Here is a 20738-nt window from a genome sequence, read left to right as displayed (position 1 = left end):
ACAGGTTTACAGTAGTGTCATGGAGGATGGGAGAAGAGTCTTAATGGCATCCTTGTTGCCTCTTGTTTTCAGAACCACTGGAAAAGTCTGACAGGGCTGTAGGGGGGCTACATGTCCTTACCTATAAAAAGGTACCCCCAGAGGGCCTGGGTGGGGAACTCACAATACTCTGGACCTTTGGCTAGATCAATACTGGATCCAACACTGGTGATCCTCTCCTATGGGATCCCTTCTTCCTTTTTCTCTTTCTTCGATGCCTCATAAAGGAAAGCCTTCCTCCCAAATTCTCCCCGAACACACTCTGGCTTTTGGGACACTGCCTGCAGCTTCCAGCACTGCTCAGTGCTGCTGTTGTGGCTCAGTGGGTGCTCAGTTGAGGAGCTGAGTGTCCAAGGTGAGGCTGGGGATCTCACCAACCTGGTATAGTGGAACCTGGTGTCTCTTCCCATGGCAAGAGTGTTGGGACAAGAGGATCTTTATTTCCCTTGCAACCCAAGACATGGCTCTACTCAAACCAGTATGGTTCTATGACTGTAATAAGCTACAAAAAGTATCTCCAGTGTAACACTCAAGTATGCTAATACATATCCATAAGTATAGGCATTATACATATACTACATATGAGACAGATTAGAGATTTTTTTTAAATTTTATATCAAAATTTTACATATTCAGTCTAAAAAAATGCATAGTTTAGTCAAGGTACACTAGAAGAAAAACATACAAGTATTTCAGGACATGCCTAATAAAATAGTTATTCTTTTTTCTAACTTCTATTTTTTTCTAACTTTCTTTTTTCTTTTCTAACTTTCTAACTTTTCTAACTTCTCATTTTCTATTTCCTGGGTTTTTTTTTCAAATCAAACACACCATGGCCTAAAGACAATAACAAAACTTTTCTGCCCATTATGTGGAATACCTTACTAGTGCAAACAGCTTCTTTTTTTTTAGTCTCTAGAAAGCTTAGTGCTAGTTTGGGACAAGAACACACATATATAGGACAACAAGAATTAGGGGTGTAAGCCATTATTCAAAAAAATATTTTCTAAAAGTTAATTTTGAGAGTTAGCTCTAGAGAAGGACTCAGGAGCTGCATCTCTACTTAAACTTAAGCCTAAAGATATAATTTCAAATGCTATAGGTTCTGCCTAGGGGCATACAAATTCACCACTGACCTCTTTCTTTGATCCCAATGCTGCCAGTGCTAGGGGAGTTTGGGAGGTGTTGGAACAAGTGGAAGCATTCCAGAAAAATTTTATTTTTTCAAAACCACATCCTTAAATAAGTTTTTATTTTTCAAACTGGTTCCTGATTTTTACTTTGTACCACAGTATCAGGTGGGGGGTTTATATCATAGCAGTTCTTACTTTATGCCATACACAGTTATAAACACCTAACTCCTGATTATCTGTGCTGGATGCATCACAGCCTCCACTAAAACCAGCTAAGAATAGCAACTCACAAAACATCATTATCTACTTTCAGACATGTTTCTAAATGCTAAAAGTACCACGTTTAAAAATAATTAATCATCTTAGAGAATGAAAATAAGAATGAAATAGAATTTATAGAATTTAAGATTTCTTTCTAAAATTAAAATTTATCAGATCATCTATGTCTGCAAGTACAGCACACCTGCACCTGATAGAGGCAGCATTATGGGGATACCCAGTGAAATGGAAATGTAGTTTATTGTCTGAATAGTAGTAAGCATTAATCTCTGAATAAATAATAAACATCTCTATACTGCCTGACTTCTCTGTATAAAACCTGTGCCTATCACTGTCTCAAATGCATACTAGCAAAGTATTTCTCTGGTTTTGATATAAATCATTTTTATTTCCATTAAGCCTATTTTTAAATATCTATAAAACAGTTAAAGAAAATTAAAACCAGTACTTATTTATGTGTTGTATATACACAAATCATTGGCAACAGACTAACTCCTAGTAAAGAAACTGGGAAAGCTTCTAAAATATTGAAAGTGCAGGACTACAGGAAGCTTAGACTGACATTCACAGAACTTTTGTGTCACTTTTGCACAGGATGCCAGTGTGAAGTATTTAATCCCCACTTTCGGTAATTGAGCTGGCTTCTGGTAGAAACATCCAAGGATGCTATCAAATGTCTAGACAAGCTGTAGTTTAGCTGTATGTACAAATTTTTTAGACTCCCTATATGCAAGACATAGGTAAGTCTATTCATCTTTAAAAGAACTTCAGGATCTGCAGATGCAAATATTTTTTTTTTTTAAAATCAATCATTCTTGCATAAAACTAACCTTCAAATTTTGAGTCTCCAGCAGCCAGTTGAGTCATAAACTCTTTTTTTTGTGTGTGTGTATACAAAAATAGGGAAGGAAACATCCTCTCAAGCTCTGCAATGTATCACCAGAAAAATAAAAAAAATCTCTATGACTCTAGAATGGAATTTGAAAAGAACAATTTACCTATAAAACTATATTGACAAATATAACAATTTTTATACCTTATTTGAAAAAAAAAAACCAAAATCATCTCCATCAATTTGTCTTTCTATCTTCTTCTCACAAGTGCAGTTTCCAGGTACATTTCATGTGGCAGAAATGCCACAGTCTCAGGCTACGTACCAAATTACAAAGGCAGATGAAAAAGCAGAATTGGAAGTACAAGAGTGATCATGAGAAATTTAGTTCCTTCACTAGATTTTGCTTCTAGAAGAGCACCTATGCTCAGGTAAAGGCTGGGTTCATTTTGCCATTAGCACATACTGTGTACACACAAGTCATCAGCATTAAAAATTTTGGTCAAGAAAATGCTAAATAGCATCTGCATGGATCATGCCAGTCATAATATTCTGGGATTTACTCTTGTATCTCAGAAAGGATCCACAGCTAGGTTCATCTCCTGTGGTGCAACTTATGAGAACATAATGGTAACTAAGATTGAACTGAGTTGCCGCTGGGGAGGTTTGAGCTCAAAGTCCCACCACAAAAGTCAATATCCCAGGCAGCACTAGCAAATCTGTGAGGGTCATCTCTTCCATGACCAGCACAGCTAAGATTTTTGTTGCCAGGTATTGTGGAGACCTATGATTACAAGACACACTTTTCCCAAAAATGTCACTTCTGCTAGTGAGGTTTTTTGCTCAAACCCCATGAAAGGCTGTTGACCGCTCTGCCTTTCTTCCCTGTCCATGAGACATGCTCTATTTCCCTCTTTTTATTCCTCGCGGGGAAAAATACAATATGACCACACCAACAAAGGTGTTCTGGAGATTGTTAAAACAGGCTTTTTTCTCCTACTTATTGGCAGGAAAAATGATGTCATTCTTTAGATATTTGGGAGGCACTAAAGAATGTAGTGATGCATTCCTCTGGAATGAAAACATCTATTCATAGGGTTGTAAAAGAGCTACAAGCTTTCTCTGAAGTAATAAATTAACAATAACTGCAATGTTTCTTAAGCCTACCGTTTATATTGTGAACTAACAAATGCTGCAGAAAATCTTTGCATCCTGAAGTATATGAAGAACTTATGACCTGGCTTCTCAGCTTCCTGCTGCACTGGTACTGTACTCCTATGCTTCTATTACACACAGATTTAACCAGTCTGTTCGCAACAGATGCAGTTTAGCAGCCAAAAATAACCATGAAAATAACCAATAAAATAAACAAAAAGGAAATTAGAAGGGAGAACAGATGCCAGTCATGATGGCAATGTCCTGTAATACATATAACCCCCGTGAATATGAAGTCCTTCTGCTTAAAAGAAATCTTCAACATACATTTCTCAATGCTTCTAGGTAAAAATTAGATAAATTTGTTAGCAAAACAAAGAATGTCTGTAATTTCCAGGGGACATCAGCATCAGGTTTCACTCTTGACATGGTTTTTATATTCTATATAATCCCCAATCTGAAATTTTGCAGTTCAAATGCACTTTGTGTGTATTCAGTCTCTTTACATTACTGTGCAGTGGCATTTCTGAGAGTGGATATAGTTCCTGTAATCAGCAAGCTGCTTCAGGTACAAGTTTGATGGCCATCGGTGCATCTCTACAAAATTGCGCTCTTCCACTAGAAAAAGAAATAAATTAAATGTATTAAATGTAAGAAATAAATTAAACGTAATATATAGAGCACACATGCACAGGCTTAAAAAGTCTTTAAAATAGATGTTAAAACATTAAAGATATAAATACACCTACAAAAGTAAAGATGAATGCTGCCTGTTTTGCATTCAGTTCTGATAGGGCACAGATGTAAGAGTTACCACACAACGTTTCCTTGTTATTAAGTTAGTAACAAACCAGTTGTTTTGAAAAAATGAATACAATACTCTAAGGAGAGCAGAGAGGTATTCTTAAAGATGAGCATACTTTATCCCTAGAGCATGGCCATATGTGGTATGCAAGGATTTTTCTATGCTGCAGAAATACAAAGCAGGATAGATCAATTCCTGTGCCAGTAGTTTGTCTCAAGATCAGTACAGAAAGCAATGAGGAGTGCAGCTAAGAATTCAGGAAGATGTTAATCTCCTATTGCATGTGGTTTTTATCACTGACAATGTTACACAAGAGTCTTTTACCTATATTATTCAGATTAATCCCTTTTGCTTTTGCAGAAAGACGCATTTTCAACCCCCTAAGCCCAGACGTTCCAGAGTCAGCTTGCAGCCATTTTTCCTCATTCCTTGAGATCAAGGCACAGCTGAGAGGCCCACAGCCTGGGGAGCCTGAGGGCAGGCAAACTGCACTCAACTGGACACAAGGCAGGGCTTCATTCTTCAGGAGAATATCCTGCTCATCAAATCTGATTTCCTCTATGGCAAGGTAACCCACCTAGCTGATAAAGGGAAGCCAGTTGAAGTAATGGTTTTGGATGTCAGTAAAGCTTTTGACACTGTTTTTCACAGGATCCTTGTGGACAAAATGTCCAGCCCACAGGTGGATAAACACATCATGTGAAGGGTGAACAGCTGTCTCACGGGTCAGGCACAGAGCTACAGTGACTGGGGTGACATCAGATTGGTGACCTGTCACTAGCGGGGTTCCAAAGGCCTCCACCCTTGGCCCTGTGCTCTTCAGCATCTTCAGAAATTACCTGGATGGAGGACTGAAAAGGACACTGAGCAAGATTGCAGATGCTACAAATCCGGGACAAGCTGTTGACTTCCTTGAAGGCAGGGAGATACTGCAGAGAAGCCTCCACGCATTATAAAGTCAGAAAGGGAAAATGCTGGACTCTGCACCTGGGATGGGGAAACCCTGGACATATTGACAGACTGATGAATGAGATGATGGAGAGCAGTGCCCTGGAAAGGGATCGGGGGTCCTGGTCAAGGGCAAATTGAACATGAGTCAGCAGTGTCCTGGCAGCCAGGAGGGACATCCCAGTTGTGGGGGCACCAGGCCCAGCATTACCAACCAGGCAAGGAAGGGGATTGTCCTGCTCTGCACTGGGATGGCTCTGCCTTAAGTCCCGGGGCAGATTTGGGCACTACATCATAAGAATGATATTAAACTATTAGAAAGTGTCCTAAGGAAGACAGTAAAGGGCCTTGAGTAGAAGCCGTGTGAGGAGTGTTTGAGGACACTTGATCTGCTCAGCCTGGAGGAAACTGAGGGAGACCTCAGAGGGGTCTGCAACTTCCTTTTGAGGGGAAGAAGAGGCACAGAGGGGAAAAGGAGGGGCAGACATTGATCTTTTCTTGGTGTGACCAGTGACAGGATAAACAGGTAAGGACTGAACTTGTGTTGGGGAGGTTTAGGCTGGATTAGAAAAAGGTTCTTCCCCCAATGTATGTTTGGGCACTGGAACAATCTCCCCAGGGCAGTGGTCTCAGCACCAGCCTGACGGAGTTCGTGAAAATTTTGGACAATACTCGCATGGTGCGACTCTTGGGCATGGTACTGTGAAGGGCCAGGAGTTGCACTCAGCAATTCCTTATGTGTTCTTCCAACTCAGCTGATTCTGTGATTCTGTGAAGGTCTCAGGTCTTGGAAAGCCATTGGAGAGCCACTGCCTGTTGCTGTGTTGCTGTCCTGAACCTCAAGGTGATGAGGTGCCATGGGTCAGAGACGTATCCAAGTCAAAGAGATGCACCTCTCATCAGGGTGAAGGAAAATCACACAGGCAATGAACAAAAGTTTCCTAGTTATGCCACCAGAAGCAAATAAAAATGCTTGGAAAAAATAAATATCATGACCCTGGAAGAGGTTGGATTTATTTACTTGAATGAACCATAGTTTTTTCATTTTGTGATATCTGCTGGAGTGTACTGTAAGAATACTATTTTCTTCAAGGAAAATCCTAGCACTTTAAGAAGTATCAAAAATTACCCATTACCTTGATTTAAATTATCAAGATAAAATTAAGGGGTTGGCATACAATGACCAAACTCGTTACAGCAAATTTAGTTATGGGTGGCAACCTGTCCATCCCAATAGGAACCAAAAGAATGGTGATGCAGTTCTGGCTATGTCATGTTGTGTGCTGATTCCACAGGAGGGTGGTAAAACATTCTGATGGAATAGCCTAAAGAAACACTAATTATTTTCTCATGCAAAAAAGGTATTGTCCAGACCATCACTTTTCATCTCAGCAAAACAGAAAACCATTTTTCTCTTCAAAATGAACAAAAAAATACCTGATAATTCTTGAAATTCAGGCTTTTGACTGAATATGAGGTAGTTAGTGGCAATAAAATGAAGAAGCCAAGTTGAAAGGCAATCAGAATTGTGAAACTGTGGGAAGAAAAGACAAAAAAAACCACTTAATGCTATCATGTCTAAAATATAATCACAACTTACATGTCAAAATATTTCAGGTTTCCATTGTTAAGCTATTTATTAAATAAAGTTTTGACTATGGAAGATAATACAGGAAAAGTCATTTAATGGTAAATGGTAAATTTAATGTAAACAGGTGGACACCAAAGAAAAAATTATGAAAGACCCTCTCCCAGAGGTAGAAAAAAACCCTGAGGAATCATGAATCTTAGAAATTTTGTCATCTACACAGAGAAAGAGCTTCACAGAAATGGAGGGAAGGAATGTGGCATATTGGTTTTATTGTCTCCTCTTTCTGCAGAAAATCCTATTTGATTAAGTCAATATCCTGCAATCTAGTTTTTGTTTTACTCTTCTGTTTTCCAACCATGTTGTTATTGTCTCTGTTTTTTTCAGCCTCAGATGTTTTCTCTGCATGCTTTTATGCATTCCTGTCTACATTTTGTCCAGCTAGAACTTCTTTATCACCTGCATACCACATAATTTTCTTTTTTGACTAAAAGTGGAACAAATACATCTTTACTTGCCTAAAACACATCTTTTCTGGAGGAAGCTGTAGTTAAGCTGAATTACTGCAATCTATCCATGACTAGAGGGTCTGGAGCCCAGATCTTATGGGGAGCAGCTGAAGGAGGTGGGGCTTTTTATCCTGGAAAAAAAAAAAAAAGAGGGTCTGGGGGACCTTACCATTCTCTACAGCTCCCTGAAAGGAGATTGTGGGCAGGTGGGGGTTGGTCTCTGCTCCCAGATAAAAAGTGACAGGACAAGAGGAAATGGCCTCAGGTTGTGCCAAGGAGATTTAGGTTGAATAGTAGTAAAAATTTCTTTGTGGCAAAGGCTGGCAAACTCTGGAGCAGGCTTCCTGGGGTACACTGGTAGAGGCAATGCTCTGATTCTGTGACTGCACATTCGGCAATTAAAACTGAAGGATTTCTTCTGGTCAGCCTTGTGTCACTAGTTATCCCTAATAAACAGGTTTTATACCAACATGTTTCCTTGGGAACAGGAATTGCTGTAAAGATTTTTAAAATCTTAAAAAGCAAACAACTTACTGAAGTCAACATGTATGTTCTCATTTGGTATATAGAATAAGTACCTTAGCTTTTTTGAGCAAGCTAACAATACTGAGGCTTGTGGAAGCCAGTTCCCTGCTAGGCATGCTCTGAAGCTGTGTGATGATGTAAAGTTCACAAATATGCCGGAGTCTCATTACTTGGTACATCTCTGCACAGATCAGTAGAGACATTGCTTGGAGAATACTGGCTGAAAAATAAGAAGACACAAGTTACATGTATTTTACTTTCTTGACAAGATGATCAAAACTACTTTTTACCAAGTTATCTTTTAAATACCTAAGAACAAACACAAAATCAGACTGCTGTGATCACCTTTTCATTATTATAAATTTTTGTTTGCTGTATCATCTTATTTTTCCAGAAAAGCTATTCGAATTAGAAGAAAAACTTGTTTAGAACTTTTTGGTAGATGGGTGTAAAGAATTGCTGTCAATATTGAAGATCTTCTTGAAGATAATGAGTCAAGTGCTGCTGATCTATTTAGAGTAAGTGATAATTAATAAATGGATTTAGCTAGGTTCTCTTTCAGAAAAGCATTTTTATGATATAATACAGCCAAAAGTCCAAAGACAAAAAAAAGGGTCATCTTTTTTCCTAAAATATAGCATGGTGGTTGCATTTTTAAACTGATAAACAAGGAAAAGTTAAGTGGAGTGAAAAAAGAAACATGGAATATCTAACAATAAGGTAGAATAATTATTTCAAAAGAAAACAAAAGCAAAAATACATATGACAACATCATTTATTCATTATATCAAGGAAAAATTAGCTGTGCTTAAATCATGTTTTAGATTTAGTATGCAGATTTTCGTCTCATAAAAAATGTGGAGACATAAAGAATATTTTATATTTTAATTTAAAGAATATTTTAGCTCAATTTTTCTTGCCAAACACTCCTGTTGACATATTTTTTCTGGGTTTACACACACATAAGATAATCATGTGTATAGATAAGGTATTCCTGCATTTTAACCTTGTTTATAATTAACTCAGCTGTATGGGTGTTCAAGAAATGACAACTTTCAAATAAAACACAGAATCCAGATTAGAAAGCAGTATTACTGTAATGTAAAAAGAAAATTCCAAATATTATAATGGATCAGAAATTAAATTGCGACTTCTTTGAGTCTTGTCTTCTTTATGAGCACAAAGCAAATATGTAATTTTATTAGAAATATTTTACTTGTATAGGACAAATTTCTTTTTTTGTTGCACGATACAAAAAAATCCTCTTTCTCGAGACAATGCACGTTCAAATATTAGTATTTTTCAATTAAATAGATGCTGCTACATTACACCCTATCAGTGGCCTGCTGTGGAAAAATGAGTCACAGATATAGAACTGTATTTTACAGTTTCCTTACCTGGGCAGCAGGAGTCAGTGTAAAGGTACTCTAGGAAGGACAGGAAAGTGTCTTTGGAAACCCCGTACACCGGAACCAGAATGCTATTTGCTTCTAGATAATTACCATTAAACATAGCTGCCATAACCTCACAACGGGCTACCAGAACTGCCCTGTGGGCTGGTACAGTTGCATCTGCAGGATGCAAGATAAAAAAAAAAATATACAATGACTTTATATAACACAGAAAGATCTTCATTTTAAAGCTCATTTCTTCTTAAGAGGTGTTTACTCCACTGAACATGGTTTACATTTTGACAATGGTTTAAGTGTTGACAATAACTAACATAGTCACTGCACACCAGTTAAGATGAATAATGAATAGTAAAATAAAGCAAAATCAAGAAACAAAGAATTAATTAAACCAAAATGAAATAGACTAAACCAACAGAGAATAGACAGAATCAATCTGTTCACAACAACTGAACCTCCAGCCCACTGCATAAATATTCAGTGCTATGAATTGTTATGCAAATGGTTAATGATTGGACTTGACGATCTTAGGCATCTTTTCCAATCTGAATGATTCTATGAAGAGTCATTTACATTCACCAATAACCCTACTTGTAATTAATATTTGGAACAGAACAACCACACAAAGCAGAGAAAGGCAAATTTTTCCAGATGAAATTCTATTAAGCTCAGTAACTAAACATAAATTTAACTAGATAAAATATTGTGCCTAGGTGAATTTCCTGAATAGTTTCCTGATGATTTCTTCCAGAAATTTATTGATTTTCTATTATATACAAGTGAATCCTTTGCTTTACTCTAGCATTTGGAAGACCTGGAGAGGCCAACAGCTCAGGGTGGTAGAGGCCTTTCAGGCTGCAGCATCCAGCTGGACTAAGCAGTCCAGTTCTGTGTGCAAGGAAATGCCAAGCAAATTCCAGTCAGGACAGCAACCAAACCCAAAATGAGCTTTTAGAGTTGCATGTAAATATTTTAATCAAAATTATAATAAACAGATCAACTGACATATAAGATAAATATACTGTATATACTCACAAGGAAGTTACTGTTTTAATTACAACATTGGCACCTGAGTAATTCTTTGAAGCCTTCTGGCATTTTTTGTCTTTTGTTCTATTCCTACCCCCTGTACTTCTACTTTCAAAATGTCTAAGCTGCATGCCATATATCCTGTATGTACTTGTGAATGGACATTTATCTACTAATTAAGAAGTTCAGTCACGTTCTGTATCTTTACACAGAGATGGGTAAATGGGCTCCTATTTTTCATGGATCTTGTACTTCTATAAGCTAGAAAGCTCAAAGCAATGCTAAGCATCCAAGGAATTGCTCAAAAACTTAAAAATTTGTTTGTCTGGTTAAGATTAGGGCCTTCAATTTCTCTTAGTAGTTATTTATTTTTGATACAGTTATTCTGACTGATGAATTAGAGAAAAAAGTAAAATTTGAAAGATGTATCAATTATTAGGAAAAACAGTTCATGTTTTATTAGTGGATAAGCATGCTTTTTTAAAATACTTGTCAACCCATTCAGAGATTTGGGTTTTATTTCTGTAGAATATATAGTGTTCTGATTTCATCAGATTCCAACAAAGATTCTCTCAGCAGTGGGACACTGAGATAAATCGTACATGTCATCAAACTCAAATCCTATCCTTTCCAAAGGTATTTTTGTGGAGTTTTTTTCTGTGTATTAAACAGAACATGTAGAAAGAATCTGCTTGTCCTTCTGAGCTTATGTTTGAGGAGTTAATGCTTCATGTTTGTCCCTCTGAAAAGAATTAAACAACTACCTAATTCTAGAAGGCCTTTTCAGCATGAAGGCTGAGTCTGGACAAACTTAGCTTTTAAAAACCATCTCGTTCTTATTCTTACAAAAGCATGCAACACGTTTCTCCCACTGCATCTTTTATTGCAAGGAGGAACACATTTAATTTCTGAACAAAAAATTGAATCCTGACACTGCAGCACATGAGGCAGTAAAATGTGGCAGGTGTCAGTGGCACCAGATCTGCAGGTCGCCAAACCCTGGTGGCAAGGACAGCGAAGACAGTCCCTGTCAGCTTCTGGGGAACAAGACGGGTGCTTCCACAGGCAGCACCTGCCTGAGAGGGACAAAAGGATGTTAGCCAGGAGTCAATAACCACCATCTTTCATCTTTTCACTGAGGCCAATAAGCACAGAGGTGAAGCCCATGCCTCTCCAAGGTATGATGTTGGGGAGATGCCTTAAGTATGCACAAGTGCTTGTGCAGCTGGGAAAAGGAGTGAGATTAAAATACAATACAATACAATGTAATAAAACAAAGTAAAACAAAATGAAAGAATTCAAAATAAAATGGAGTAAACCAAAATAGAATAAAATAGAATAAAAAATAGCGTCAATCAGGGAGACACAGTGGGCTATGACAGGGAGAGGCAATTCCTATAGGCACAGCCCAGACAAACCATGCTGGGAATGGACTCTGCTACATAGCATCCACAGGGACAAGCCTTTCCTGGTTTCCACAGTGGCAGCAAAGTACTCATAGTTTCCTAGTTTTGATGCCATAGAACATGGCCACCTCTATATCCACATTCCTGAAGAAGGGAAAACGGATAAAGGATGGAGGCCAAGGGAGCAGAGGTACAGTACCTTGTATTTTGAAGATTACATCAGCCAGCACAGGTGTGTTAAAGAACAGCCTGAGAGAAGTATTATAGAGCAGTTTTATCTGGTGAGACTTGCAGTCCTTTACAGTGTTTAGCTGAAAAACAAATTGGTAATAAAGCACTGTCATGTGTGATTGCCCCACAGAACTAAATATTATGGGAGACCTTTTATATAGGAAAATAAACAACAGCTTCCTGTGTATGCATTCATCTGCAATCATTTTATCTCCTAATTTCCTATTTGCTACAGTGCAACATCTCTGAGGGGTCTCTTGTCACACCTTAGCTCTCTCCTTGGAATTCTTGACCTTCCATGAAACTCCCCCATCTAGTGCTGACAGGCAGGTTGGGCTTCATCAGTTTTCTGTAGTCCAAACTTTTTCATAAATTCCCTGTCCAGACCCAATGCTGCAGCAAAATGAGGTTTGAGGGTTCTGGGGGGAGCAGGAGTGGCACATCCATCCATCCCCCACTGCGATGCCATGTACAGAGGCATGGCAGCTGAAAATTCTGTGTTTCTTTATACTGCCCTGGAACTGCTTCCATAGAGGCAGGGGGAGCTCACAGACTGAAGCACAGACTCCTCTTACAATAACTTTGTAGTGTCAAGACCCTCCAAAACCCAGTACTCCCAGTTAGTTCTCAGTTTTGGTTTTCTTACCTTAAAAATGTCCTCTAAAGCTGCCAAAAGGAGCAACATCAAAATCATGTTGTCAGATTGTGATAAGTGAAATTCAGATTAGGTTAAATTTATGGTTTAAATCTTAAATTTATAAATTTTTTAGTTTTATTATGAAAAATATCAGTTCTTTGTTTTTGGCCTCCAAAGAAAAATTCTTAAATGGGAAATAAGAGTACCCTGAAGGCACAAAAAAAGAATAAAAGAAATGTCAACAGCTCAGGCTCACTATCTTAGAAGTCTTCAGGCTCTCCAAGGCCAAATGTAGAAATATTTTAGCTGTGGGTAAGCCAGAGCAGTCAAAAGCTGAAAACAGCTAAGTAACTTAGTGATCTCTATATTGTATTGTTCAAAGAGAATCTGAGAGGTTTTCCCATCTAAATCAACAGAAATCATTAGAGCAAGTTCTATATTATCAGGGAATTCATAAGCTCCAAGAGCATATGTCTACAAAAACTAATTCTACATTGTGACATTTTATTAACTTAATAATATGATATACATTACATTTTTTTATTTGCTGTTTTACTTAATTAAATATATTGAGTTACAGACAACTTTCCACATCACAACATTTCTAGGAGAAATCCAACCCTCTGGATCTACTGCAGAAGCCCTGCTTTTGCCATATGTTCAGGAACAAATCTTTCCTGGGCAGCCTCTATTACATGGGAATTAACAACCCATAATCATATTGTCAGACAATGTTCAAAGCTGTGAATATGAGTAATCCTTTTAGAATACCTGCTTATGTGATTTTTACTAATTACATTAATTCTGCATGTTACATCCAATCTCTGTGTACATGTCTACAAACTAAAAACATGAAAAAGTGCAGGCTGTGTAAGCCAAAGTGACTTTAAAAGAAAGACTGACAAGAAAACTTTGCCTACAAAGCAATTTCTCAGAAACTTAAGTAATTAATGGTGACCCAAGTGAGATAGATGTACCTTCCATGGAGTTTTCAGGATGCATTTAACTTTCTCAAGCACATGTTCTGTTTTATCTGGATCTTTCAATTTCTTTCTTATGTCCTCTTCCAGTCTTTCCCACTGGAAAGCACCTATCACAAAACCAGGGGAGATGGATTATAAATCAGCAAGGCACAGGCCTCAGCATGCAGAGGAAAGATGACATCAACACAAAACACATCCTGCAGAATGGTAGGGAGTTTGTACATAAATCAGCCAGTTCTTTCCTTTTAAGAAGGGCAAGATGCAATTTTTGCACATTAAATTTTCATGGTAGTTTTTATGGTGCACCCAAGTACTGACAGACTAGAGAATCTCACTTGCTTTCACACTCAGTCTATGAATTCCTCCCTGTTCAGTCACTACATATTACAGGCAGAGATTATAAAAAAAAAAATAATCCTTAATGCTTCAACATTTGTGGAAAATTTTTAACTTATGCCCATGCTGCTGGCTGCATTGTTCAGTAGATGTCTGAACTACAAAAACTTCATGCACAGTTACATTCTCATACAGTCCTCATAGCTAAAACCAGCAAAAAATTTGCAATAGAATTCCTGTTGTTCTCTCTGTAAAATTCTATTATTATTGCTTTTGCACCCATGACATTCACTGATGTGTCTCAAGAGTTTTCTTAGAAAAAATAAGAGAGTAAATACAAGATAGTTTATCTTCATGCACTTTGCTGCAGTCTCAGAGGCACCATAGGGCTTTGTGGTAACTTTCAGTTCTAACCCAGGACAAGAAGGAGACAAAAATAGATCAAGCTCAGTGACAAGCCCAACTCAACACAGCCCCAGAGATTCTCTGCTGTTGAGAGGCTGAATCAGCACCTACAGCACACAGCATCCTCAGCTCAATTAGCTTCCATTTATATCACACCGGCTAAGCATTTATAACCTCATGGGCGTTGTGTCGCAGTCCTGAAAAGCTGAAAACGTATAATTTGTTCTCTTCTCAGCCTGAAGGTCCAGCACCTTCAAGAGACAATGGTCACCTCTCAGAGGCACCAGAAGGCACAATGAGTTTTGCAATGACCCTCAGGCTAGGAGCCTCAGCTGGGACCTAAGCAGAGCTCTGCCGGCAGGTACAGAGTTTCACAGCTCCTTGGCTAACATAAAGGAAAGTAAAAAAGGAAAATTAGTGCACACAAGTCAGTAGACACAAGCTGTAGAGGGTAATAGATGAAGATATTTACAAAGACTGCAAGAAAGGAGGCTCAGGGGTGAACTTGCCTCCCTCTTCAACTGCCAAGAAAGTTGTAGCCAGTTTGGAGACAGTCTCTTCTCCCAGGCAATAAATAACAGAACAAGAGGAAACAGCCTCAAGTTGCACATGGGGAGGTTTAGATTCAGTATCAGGAAAATTTCTTTGCCTAAAGGGTTGTCAAGCACTGGAACAAGGTGCCCAAAGCAGTGGTGGGATCACCATCCCTGGAGGCACTTCAAAGATATGGTACTTGGGGACACAGTTTAAGTGATGGGCTTGGCAGTGGTGGGTTAGTGCTTGGATTTGATAATCTTAAAGGTATTTTTCAACCCAAATTATTAAATTATTATATGAATTAAAAATACTGAATTTTTCCATCACCTGCTGAAAATCCAGTTTTAATCCCCTATTCTTGTTTCCAATAAATAAGAAAAAAAAATAAATCCATTCAGTGATTTTTTTCAATGAAAAACTTCTTTATCTGCTCTTTATGTTTGTCCCTATTTTGGAAAGAACTGCCTTTGATGTACAAACTCCAACTGATAGCTGAAAGATCCTCTGACGGTTGAAAAATATTCTATAAAGAACAAATAAGAATTGGCTACTTCCACAAAAAGACCCCAAATCTTTCTGCTGAGAATTTCTAAGCAACATCTGAAAAGTTAAAAAAGTATCAGTGCCATTTTAATAGCTGGCATCAGATAGTTGGTGTCAGCTGAGGTACAGTCTGTACCAACTAGTAGCAAAACTCATGCAACACCTCTGAGATCTCCACTTATCACTGTTTTCTCTTCAGCTGCACTGTTGGAATGCAGTTAGGAAAAATGGTGTGACCAAAAAATGTATCCCCGAAAATGTAGAATTGTAAGTTTATTTTGACTTATCTTGTTCTCCCCAGTTCCCTTTATTGGTTGTGTAAATTACCCCACCCCTTTCCCGTGTCTTCAAAAATGAGTGCTTATTGATACCTCTTCCTCTTTCCCTCCTGCTACCTCACCCCGAAGGATCCCAAGAAATAAAGCTGTAACTGCCATCTCAGCAAAGGGAAAGAGCTTGTTTATAGGTTCTTCTTTGACAAGCTAATTCTATCTCCCCTGTCTCCCTGGCTGCTGCAGGGCAGACAGTGGTAGCAGAGAGGCAGGGGACATTAGAAATTAGAGCACTGCACCATACTCAGAATAAAATTACTAGAGTTTTCTTAAGTAACTGCACTCTTGCCCTTGTGTTTAGAACATACAACCATTTACAATATTTTAAAAACCTAGGATCTGAAACTTACTCAAACTCCAAATCTTTTGGGGGAAAATTTTGCATGTTATTAATGTTAGCCTATGGACTAATTTAATTTAGGTCCATTAAGTCTGGAATGCAAACTAATTTAGTTTTTGCTAAATACAGATGATGACCTTTTTTCACTGTGCATAGTAATCACAAGGGATAAAATAGGTGTGGAAAGATGGTGAGACATCATCTCGCAACAGCAAAGCCACATTTCTTAGGGTGATGCACATATTCATTCATCAGACAATAGGAAATGAGCAGGTACCTGAATAAATGAAGTGGAGGATATCTGGGAGACAAGAGCAGAAGAGAGAATCCTTCACCACCACCCTGACTGGTTGGGCACAGGGTGGGACACCATGGGGATACGAGGGTAAGGAATCCCCCTCCTCCACCGCAAAGAGACTCTGTGCCAGCTGCACAAGGGAGGCATCATGGGCATCGGATGGGCTCTTCACTCCAAACAGCAGCATGAAGAGGTGGCTGACAGAGCAGAGGATGATCTTGTGAGCCTCCACTGCTATGCTGAAGTCCTCAGGGTAGAAGGCCACATCTACACACTGGCAGCAGCAGAGCAGGTTGTGCAGGTCTGCGTTGTAGTGTGAGGCTTCACCCTTCAGGATTGGCATCTTTTCTGCAAAACAAGTCAGGCTGTAACTTAGGCAAGTGCTAGCCACAGGGCAACTGACTTTATCAGGTTAGTTTAATTCTCAGGAGATGTATTCAATAAGAATATTTCTTACATACTGTTTTAATATCTTGAGTAAAATACTCTAAAAATGGAAATACTTAGTACAGTAAGTTAAGAAATTCTTAGTTTAATAGTAAGTGTCTGTCCTTTCATGAACCCTCTATAGAAAGTTACACTATAAAGAGACTTTGACTATGTATTCCAAATCTAAGAGGTTTGAGCAAATTCTTAGAACATTAAGAAGAGTGTTCTAAGAAGAGGAAGAAGACACAACTACAGATTTAGAGGTAACTACTTCTTAGTAATTTTTTCATTGAACAAATGCATCAGATGCTCAGAAATCATGAGGTGTGTACTTCTCTCCCTTGCTTTATCTGCAGAAAACAAAAACATTACTTGATGATACTGTAGAATAACAATTCATGCTCTAACAACTTTCTTTTGTAATCTCTGTTAAGATTTTATATAAAGCTTTTTTCATGTTTTCATTATTTCATCAGTCCACCAGAAAACCACTCCTATTAGTTATATCTAAAATAAACTAGAAATCCATTGCACTGTTATTTATTGCCATACAATTTTCCCCAAGTAAATTTAACCGTTGCTAAATGACAATACAACATAACCAGAAGAACTGACAATAGATAGCACAGCTCACAGTAAAAACTGTTAGTAAAAAATGTAGCAAAATATATTAATTGTGCAAAGAAAATTACACACATAAAGAATTATACTAGTGACCAGATATCAATGAGCACCTGGCTGTTCAAGCTGAGGTGGTTGGACTCGATGGCACTTCTGCATCTTTTTCCTTTCCTTCATTTTTTTGGATGACTTCTGATTCAAACTTTGGATCATAAAATATTCCAGCTAAGACAAGAAACACACTTTTTAAAAAACCATTTTTATTTAATAACAACCTAGGCATCAAATTAAGGGGGTATGAAAGGTTCTGTATGCAGGACTAAAGCTACTGACACTATTACCAGTCATCCAAGAGTCCCAAAACTCCTTTATGAGAAGCTCCCATATTTAGATAAAACTAGCACAATTTAAAAGACTGTTTATTCAAATGATTGTGGTTAATTCTTGTATATTTAATCTTCCTAGAATTGACAGACATAAGGATATTCAATTTATCAACCTCTTTAGATGCTAATTGGATCTTGGGGTCTCATTCAGCAAGATAAAAGGACAAGAATACAAGTGGAACACTTACTGCAGTGTGTCAGATGGCTTCCCTAAATCTTCCTGCTTAAAACCAGAGCAACCTTGGTACTGCTAATTCAGATAGTATCATAGAACCCTAGAATGGTTTGGTTTGGAAAGTACCTTGGCCACTGAATTCCAATCCCCCTGCCATGGGCAGGGATACTTTCCACTAGACCAGGTGCTCCAAGCCCCATCCAACCCAGCCAAGAAGGCTACCAAGGATGGGGCGCTCACAGCTTGCCTGACCGTTCTGTTCCAGTGTCTTACCACCCTCACAGTGAAGAATTTCTTTCTAATGTCTAACTTGAATTTTACATTGGTGGCAACTTGACACTTGGTGGAAGGGCCCATAGTGTGCCTCCTCTGGCTCTTTGAAGCCTTCACATCAGTCATGAATCTTCTACATGTTCCACCCTGCTTCCAAAACAGCAGATACTTGCTCACCACTCCTCCAAAGTATTTCTGTACATAGAAGTCATTAAGAGTGTGCAGTTCAAGGTAAGTGGCTCCAAGTTCCTTAGCAAGCTGAACTCCTTCAGAGGTTGTGACACAGCTCCTCCTGTCTGAAGTGCACAGGGGACAGGTGCAAGGCACTCCTGGGGTAAAAAGTCATGTAAAAAAAATATTTTGACCAAATAATGCAGAATTCTTAGATTCCTAAATAGTTTTAAAGATGCCTTACTTAGAGGAGAACAAAGAGGGAAATAAACACATAGCAATTTTATTGTAAGAAATCTGTAATTACAAAAGAAACCCAACTTCTTATTAATCAATTCAAAATACTAGTCACTCTACAAATGTCTGCATACATTACATTAGCATTATCTTATTGGTTTTGTTAAGGCGGAAAAGTCCATCCAGACTTCTGGATGCCAGATTCGGCTTTGGCTCAATATCTTTGCTTGCCCAGGTTCTAGCCTGCAAGTGTTATCATTTATGAATGTCACCCTTAAACCTGTTGAATTATTGTGGCCAGTCCATACAGGTAATGGAAGCATACACAGTAATGAAAGAAGAAAATTTCTACTCCAAACCAGCCTTTGATAGGTTGTACTTACTGCAGGATCTGATTCATTTACATGTATTTTACATATATTTTTTTAAAAAAATAGGTACTTTAAGATAATGCCATTTAAATGTTTAAAATCTTTCAGCCACACTGGGTCAGCTTTGCTTAGTAACAGTAAGAACCTGCCAGCCATTTTAAATGTTCTGTGCATGTTCCATGTTAATGTCCTCTGCCTAGACCTATGCATAGTGTAACTAAACAGCTTTTCTGGGTTTTTTTAATAATTTATTTTGGCAGCAACATCTAGTGTGATAAATAGAGACCCTTTTGTTCGCCTGAACATGTAGATACGATGCTTTGCAGAACTGTGCTTTGTGAAATCAGGATGAGGTTGAAGGCTGCTGCTGACGCTTGCATGATTAATAACAGCCTTGCTAGCATTCTTGAATTCCAGGGAATTACCAAGATAAGCCTTAAGAAGAAAACAGCGAAGAAAGGTCAAAAGGATGGGAATGAAGAAGACTCTTGATCTTCATCCTACGACCACCAGAAGGCAGAAAAAGACCCCCTAGCAACTGGAGACACATGTGCAGAGACACCCAAGAAAGGACACGTAACCCAGAAGTCGGATCACTTAAAAGAGAAAACACGGAAATTAGAAGCGCGGCAGCAGATGGAGCATAGACTCCCCTGTCACCCAGCGCTGATTTTTTGCTTATTGCTTGCTTGCTATAATTAATAAAATTTTTATTTGATTGAACTGTTTCACTCTCTTGAGTGCATTCATTACAAATTGGTGCCGTGACTCGGATGCAATCTGTAAGACAGATTCTCGGCACTACCGGGGGGCACCCCGCTATTATTTAGCGGCCCGGAGGGCCGGTTCCTGCCTCGGCTGCACCGACGAACCTAAATTTAAGGCAATAAGCAAAAGGGAGACTGGTCGACCCCTTAAAATCTGTGCACAGAGTCCGGACAAAGACGCGGGACGCAGGACGCGTGAGTATAACGGGGAACCGTTCGGTCGGGGTCGGGATCCCGGAGTGTGGGGAAGTGGTGTGTGTGTGAGAGGGGGACTGGTAGCCAGATCCCCCAAGCGAGCGCGGACCCTCAGTAGTGCGTCTCCCATTAGCCCGCGAGGGCGTGGGCCACGAACCAGGGGAAGTGAAAGAGGCTGTGTGATTTGAAGGCACTCCGGAAGAATGGGGCAGGGGAAGAGCAAGCCCCCTGTATCTATTAAACTCCCACCGGTACCTAGAGATAGTCCGTTGGGGTTTATATTAGATAATTGGAAGCATTTCCCAGGAACAGAAAATAAAGACAAGGCAAAAATGATTCACTATTGTGTAGAAGTATGGGGAGGAAAGGAAATCTCAAAGAATGTATTTTGGCCTATATTTGGATCAACTGAGGATTGGGTTAAACAAAAGTTAAATTCCTGGGTAAACACAAAAATCCCCTTTAGTTCAGAGGAAAGTGCTTATGCAGAGATCTGGGTAGTAAGTCCCGAGCTTTTTATATTTAAACTGACAGAGAATTTGGGGGAGAGGAAGGGGAAGAAAAAGGAACCCCGAAAAGAAGATACTTTGATAATGCCCCCTCCTTATGTACCCCCACCACAAGCCCCCCCTCCGAACCTCGAGGAGGAGAATTCAGACATGCTAGATGTGGGACCTGTCACCAAGAGTAGATCTAGAAAGAAACAAGAAAACCTATTTCCATTAAGAGAAATGCCAATGGGTGGCCCCCAAGCTGGAATAGGGTTTATATCTGTCCCTCTCAGTTCGGGGGATGTCAGAGACTTCAAAAAGGA

General features: G+C 38.8%; 1 protein-coding gene across 1 annotated transcript; it reads right to left on the bottom strand.

Moving 5' to 3' along the window:
• Nucleotides 1-630: 630 nt before the first annotated feature.
• LOC107215869 (rho-related BTB domain-containing protein 3-like) lies at nucleotides 631-18522 on the bottom strand (the record flags this gene model as incomplete). Its single annotated transcript, XM_015652223.1, has 9 exons — nucleotides 631-4056; nucleotides 6629-6725; nucleotides 7867-8033; nucleotides 9211-9384; nucleotides 11857-11968; nucleotides 13503-13615; nucleotides 16279-16647; nucleotides 17463-17574; nucleotides 18361-18522. Coding segments are annotated over 9 exons (1422 nt in total), but the record flags the coding sequence as incomplete, so codon positions are not given.
• Between the last annotated feature and the right edge of the window lie 2216 nt (nucleotides 18523-20738).

The sequence above is a fragment of the Parus major genome, chromosome Z (assembly GCF_001522545.3).
Source record: "Parus major isolate Abel chromosome Z, Parus_major1.1, whole genome shotgun sequence".
NCBI lineage: Eukaryota > Metazoa > Chordata > Aves > Passeriformes > Paridae > Parus > Parus major.
Note: the sequence above shows the minus strand (reverse complement) of the source record. Positions and strands in the feature narration are given on the sequence as shown.